The sequence below is a fragment of the Cebus imitator genome, unplaced genomic scaffold, assembly GCF_001604975.1.
Source record: "Cebus imitator isolate Cc_AM_T3 unplaced genomic scaffold, Cebus_imitator-1.0 Scaffold160, whole genome shotgun sequence".
Taxonomy (NCBI): Eukaryota; Metazoa; Chordata; class Mammalia; order Primates; family Cebidae; genus Cebus; species Cebus imitator.
Window position 1 is genome coordinate 1,358,712 of NW_016107475.1, and position 6,438 is coordinate 1,365,149.

The 6,438-nt window shown below is 37.8% G+C and overlaps 1 protein-coding gene across 6 annotated transcripts in view; it reads left to right on the top strand.

The window, feature by feature from the left end:
* PDSS2 (decaprenyl diphosphate synthase subunit 2) overlaps positions 1-6,438 on the top strand; it is a 280,873-nt gene that overhangs the window by 105,538 nt on the left and 168,897 nt on the right. For 5 of the 6 annotated variants that reach the window (XM_017543745.2, XM_017543746.2, XM_017543749.2 and 2 more), the window contains exon 2: positions 3,305-3,439. The exons of the other annotated variant lie outside the window; for it this stretch is intronic. In XM_017543745.2, coding sequence (XP_017399234.1) covers positions 3,305-3,439 — 135 coding nt within the window. The remainder of the gene's footprint in view (positions 1-3,304; positions 3,440-6,438) is intronic. 6 annotated transcript variants of the gene reach the window in all.

The window sequence follows — 6,438 nt, forward strand, 5'->3', positions numbered from 1 at the left end:
AACTAAGGTTTTTTTTTTTTTGAGACAGAGTGTTGCTGTATCACCCAGGCTGGAGTTGCAATGGCACAATCTCGGCTCGCTGCAACCTCTGCCTCCCTGGTTCAAGTGATTCTCCTGCCTCAGCCTCCCAAGAAGCTGAGATTATAGGAACCCTCCACCACACCTGGCTAATTTTTGTATTTTTAGTAGAGATGGAGTTTCACCATGTGGCTAGGCTGGTCTTGAACTCCCGACCTTGTGATCTGCCCACCTCAGCCTCCCAAAGTGCTGGGATTACAGGTGTGAGCCACTGTGCCTGGCCTTTATTGTGATTTTTAAATCCAGACTACTATCTACAACAAGGGAGACCACATTTTACCAGTACTCCTCATCATATTCTCCACTGTTTGCTTAGCACCAAGCCTGGCATGTAGTGAGCATTCACTACACTTTTGACTGAATAAGTTTGAGAACACTAACTTTACCATTTTCTAAGCTAGCATTCATAGATGTACCAGTATGTGATTTCACCATTTTCTGGTTTATGCTACAGCTTGTCAGGGTCCCTTAAGAGAAGCACTGAGAAAAAATTAGAGTGTTTCAGATGAAATATGACCTGGGCTACATGAAACATATTATTTCTGTAAGTTTAAAATCTCATGGGTTTGTTTTTTTTCCCCTCAGGAGCAAAATTTCATATTCTTTTGGTAGTGAGCTAATTTTTGAGCTGTAGGCATTATCCGCTTATATCAGTACTGTTTTTTTAAGAGTGTTAATGAAGTGAATTTAAAGAAATGGTGTTTTGGAAACAAGTTATTTAATTTACTGAAGCTGTTAGTCTATCCTCCAGATTGTTAACCACTGACTTATGTGAAAATTAATGGCTAGAAGGTGTGCTTTTCTGAATGCTCCCTTAATTTTTGTCATCTAGTTCATTACAGCTTCTTTTCCTGACCTTTTTAGTAATGCATTCTGAAAGGGATGTTTCAATATTATCACTGAGATAATGATAATAATGATTGGGGAGGGGGAAGAATTTTTTAATTTTTGTTATTTGGGGAGGTAGAAAAGTAAATAACATAGGAGATTATATATGCCAGTAGAGTTGGGAAGACTTTTTCAGAGTTACAAGGAGAAACAGAGTAGAAGAAAGAAAATATAGGAGTTGAGAAAAAAATAGATCACAAAAAAGTAACAAGGAAAGAAAATGTAATTTGCTGATTACTTGATCAGTGACCATGTGCTTCCACAGTGTTATATACTTGACCCATGTTGTGTCTTCCATACAATGACTATGAAAAGTAGACACTGTTGCCCTCGTTTTATAGAAGAGGTCCTAGCCTTAGAGTCACACACACAGCTGGTGTATAACAGAAGACTTTTTCAGACCTTGGCTTGTCTGGTTCTAAAGCCAACTGTTCTAATTTGATGTAACAAATGGTCTTGTACAAAGGAAGCAGATGGAGCGTCACTACATAGCATAATGTTCAAAAGTATATGTAGACTCTAGAGCCTATTGGCCTGGGATCAAATCCTGGCTCTGTCATGGTTCTGCCACCTACCAGGTATGGTACCTTACACAAGGTATTTGATCTCTCTGTGTGACTCATTCCCCATCTGTAAAATCAGGATAACTGTAGTCCCTTCCTCTTAGAGTTGTGAATTAATTTAGTGAATATATAGTTAAACGTGTAGAACAGTTTCCGATATATAGAAAGCAATATACAAAGCACAATATAAGTGTTTGCTGCTGCTATTATTATTGAGGGGGGAGTGTGTATCATATGTGAAAAGTCCTGTCTCTGAGAAGTTTGAAGATATTGTTAAAACTGTCGTCAGAGCTGTTATATCAGTGTGATTTGGTCAGTCTTGTCTCAAGGTTTGCCTCTTAAAGTTCTTGGTGTATCATATTTTCATCCTGACCAGGCCCCAGCCACACACACACGCACACACGCACGCACGCATGCACGCCTCTTAGAGTTCTTGGTGTATCATATCCTTCATCTCTGACCAGGCCCAGTCCCTCCCCCCACCCGCCCCACTCCCCCAACCAACACCTCTTCCTCTTTTTCTTTTCTAGAATTGAAAGCCAATTCAGACCTTCTCTTTAATATTATTATAAAAGAAAGGAAGAATAAAGATTCACCAAAAGTAATGCATAAATAAGAATCTAGTTGTAATTCAAAGCCAAAAAAATTTTTTAAAAGCTCTTATTTTACATTTTCGTGTTCCCTAATAGGATAGGATGCCTCCCAACCTCCTTGAAATTCAGGTTCGTAGGATTTAAACAGATTGTTATGTGACAGTAAAGAATTTGGGACATTTCTAATGATTATTTGTTTTTGTTGTGATGTAACTGTATTACTTTAACTTCCTTTTCCTAGGAAATTAGAATTTCTTTTTTAAAATCAGTTAAAACTATTCTAACTTGCTGACGATTGCCTACTTGGTTAAGGGTAAAATATAAGCAGAGAAAGCTATAGATATTACTTTGCAGAGAACGTAATGATTTATCTTATTTTGAAACTAATGCAGGGTAAAAAGGGGCCCTTTTAAAAATTTCTGTTTGGAGGCTGTGGGGACAAAGCAGCCTTGGCATCCCTCCCAACTCTGGGCTCAAACGAGTCTCCCACATCAGCTTCCTGAGTAGCCAAGACTATAGGCACATGCCACGATGCCTGGCTTATTTTTCTATTTTTTTGTATAAATGGGGTTTCACCATCTTGTCCGCGCTGATCTCGAGCGCCTAGGCTCATCTGACCACCTTGGCCTTCCAAAGCACTGGAATTACAGGTGTGAGCCACTGCATCCAGCGAAATTGTTACTTTTAAAACTAGCAATGGGCTGGGCATGGTGGCTCATGCCTATAATCCCAGTACTTTGGGAGGCTAAGGCAGAAAGATTGCTTGTGTCTAGGAGTTCAAGACCAGCCTGGGCAACATAGCAAGACTCTGTCTCTACAATTTTTTTTTTTAATTAACTGAGCATGGTGGTGCATGCCTATAGTTCCAGTTGCTAGAGAGACTGAGGTGAGAGGAACGCTTAGGCCCAGGAGGTCAAGGCTGCAATGAGATGAGATTGTGCCACTGCACTCAGCATGGGTGACAGAGCAAAACCCTGTCTCAAAAACAACAACCCAGCCACAGATTTCTCTAATTGTTTCCTGAACTCATGGCATCCTCACGTTAATTTTACCTCTGGCCCTATTTCTTTTCAGTAAGTCTCGTTGTCCAGTTTTAGAAGTGTGGGCATCTTTGTAGCAGTTCTAAGCTATGATGATCCTGTGATGGTATTTTAATCCTCTTCCTTCTTTACATGTTGGCAGGGAGCTTGTATATGACAGCCAGAATAGCCTACAGCTGAGGGGCTTGGTGGTGCTCCTTATCTCTAAAGCAGCTGGGCCCAGCAGCGGCAATGCTTCATGTCAGAACTATGACATGGTCAGTGGGATCTACTCATGGTAAGAAGAATTTATTAGTCTTTTGATATTGCTCTCTACATTGTGTTTTCTGTTACTGGACAAAGGTATTTAATTCTTTGTCATTCTCTGATTCAAAGATTAAAATATAAGGTTAAAAATGGATTTTTGTTCATAATAAGTGATAGTCTTGACCAACTCTACACATAACTCTGGCAAATTTCTTCATACATTTGTGTGAAATACTTTCATTTCTACCTTGGGCATTTAAAATTTTCTAATCATCAGTTTTCCCTCCCCTTATTATGTATCATTGTGTCTCTGTAGAGACCTCTGTGTCACTTAGTTCAGGATTTGTGATTTTTTCAATCTATTCAAAATGATACCTTGTTGGCCGGGCACAGTGGCTCACACCTGTAATTTTAGCACTTTGTGGGGCCAAGGCTGGTGGATCACTTGAGGCCAGGAGTTTGAGACCAGCCTGGACAACATGGTGAGACCCCTCATCTCTACAAAAAATTTAAAAATTAGTTGATTGTTGTTGTGTGTGCCTGTAGTCTCTATTACTCAGGAGGCTAAAGCAAGAGGATTACTTGAGCGCAGGAGGATTGCTTGAGCCCAGGAGGTTCAGTGGCACAATCATGGCTAGTAAGTTTAATTTGTTTAGTTATTTTAGGTTACTAAGAATTTTTATGACAACTATTCCATTTGGTTCTTATAATAATGCCAAAGTAAGAGTTGTTATGCTTATTTTACTCAAGAAAACAGATTGAAAAATTTTGAGGCTTTTTCTGGTGACGCAGCTGGTAATGGGGAGAGTTGAAGCTCTAATTGTAGTTCTCATCTTACCCCCAAACCTCATGGTTGTTTCTTTATTCTTGATTCCATTCTATCTTTTTAGTCTATTTCAAAACATATATAGTTGAGTTATAGGTCAGACTAGCCATTGAATTAATATGTCAAAAAAGGTCATCTTCTTGTAAGTATATCTTTAAAAACTTTTAAATGGAAAACTCTTTGGCACCTCTTTAGTATATCTACATCCTTCCCCAAAATCAAGTTGAATTAGACCTCAAAGGTTTACCTTAGAGGCTGGATCTGGTGGCTCATGCCCATAATCCCAGCACTTCGGGAGGCTGAGGCAGATGGATAGTGTGAGTCCAGGAGTTCGAGACCAGCCTGGGCAACATGGAGCAACCCTGTCTCTACAAAAAATAAAAAATAAGCCAGACATGGTGGCATATTCTTGTAGTCTCAGCTATTCGGAGGCTGAGGTGGGAGGATTGCTTGAGCCTTGGAGGCAGAGATTGCAGTGAGTTGAGATTGTGCCATTGCATTCCAGCCTGGGCAAAAGAGCGAGACCCTGTCTCAAAAAAAATAAAAATATAAAAAAGTTTACCTTATAAATTTTGTAGAAAACTCTTGGCTAAGTTTAGTTGAGATAACTAGAGAAAATATATAAAAATTTAGATGAGTACTAGTTATCTGTTATTCCCTGGAAAGCAAATGGACCTCACATTGCCTTGTATCCCATGTACCTCTGTTTTCTGTTAGGAATTCCACTCATTTTTAGTTTGCTGACTTCGACCCTTTCTTATTAGTCATCTGCTTGTAATTTGGATAACCACACATACAGATAATGAGCCCTACTATGTTTTATTATCTCTAATCCTAAAATAATCCTTGCAGATATTACTTGATACATAGATACATAGTAAATGTTCAGTAAATATTTGTTACATCAGTAAATTATTTCCATTTTACAGAAGAGGTTGCTAATAATCAGATTAAGACCAATCTGAAATCTTTCAGCTAGAAAGTGATAGAATTGGGATTGAAATCCCATTTTTATCTCAAAGTATATACTCTTTCTACTCAGCAGAGGCAATTAATCTGTATGCACATGGTGCACTGTGATTTCTAAGTTCTTATCTAGCCTCTGGGAAACAATTGCATTGCTTTTGGTCCTTCACATAACATGTTGGTAGATGATCATTATAATCCAAGCAATTTGACTAAAAGAACTTTGGAAAAGAGTAGGGGTACACTGTGAACATGAAACCTTTCCAAATAACATAAATGGGCTTTCTACTCAAGTGTATAGAATCCATAGTTACATGTAGGAAATAACCCTGGCATGTAAATCCAGGCTATTTTCTGTAATCAAACTTCATCTAGTAAGTCATTGGGGTATTTGGGTGTTTTACACACTTGTTAATGTGAAAAAGTAATTTGGTATAGTACTATGAGAAACCATTAATTTGTTTTTCTACCCTGAAGTCATTTGTTTAGCTTTTGCTTCCTTAATTGTTCAGGTGTAACTTTTGCTGGAGGTTTGTATCTATAATGCTACAGTGAATTATTTAACATTTGAAAGAAATACTGATTTGGGAGCTTTTTAATTCACCTTCAGACTGCTGGGATTTACATTGTGGTATTTTTTCTCTCATAAACTTGACTTTGATATCAGATAATGGGACCTGAGTAAATTACCTGAACAACCAAATGGGAGTGAGGTGATCTCTTTTGTTTGGCCTAAGGATATAATTGGTGCTTCTGGATATGTCTAGTGAACTAATCATTTAACAACCAGGAGAGGCAGAATTTAGGCTGAAATGTAATAACTGCATTTTGAAAAACAGGCAAGAAAGCCACATTTATAAAAATGTACCATAAACATTCACCATAGCCTTTTGCCAACAAGCCTATGGGCGTTAGGTTTGTACCACTAACCCTGGCTTTTTAAAAAATTGGTTGCAAAGCCAGTCAAAAAAGTATTACCAAATTTATCCCTACCCACAATCAAGAAAATGTTTACAATTTCCCATTCTGTTAGTGATAGCATATTTTTATTTTGTATACAAAAGATAGTTCATTACAAGATATAATGCATAATCTTAAAAAGTATAGATTTTTCTTATGATATGATTATTAAGTTTACAGAAATTCACATGAATATTTTAGCTGATGGTTCCGCTTTCTCGGTTGTTTTATTAAGAACTGACTCAATCTTTTCTTTTCTTTTTTTTTTTTTTTTTTTT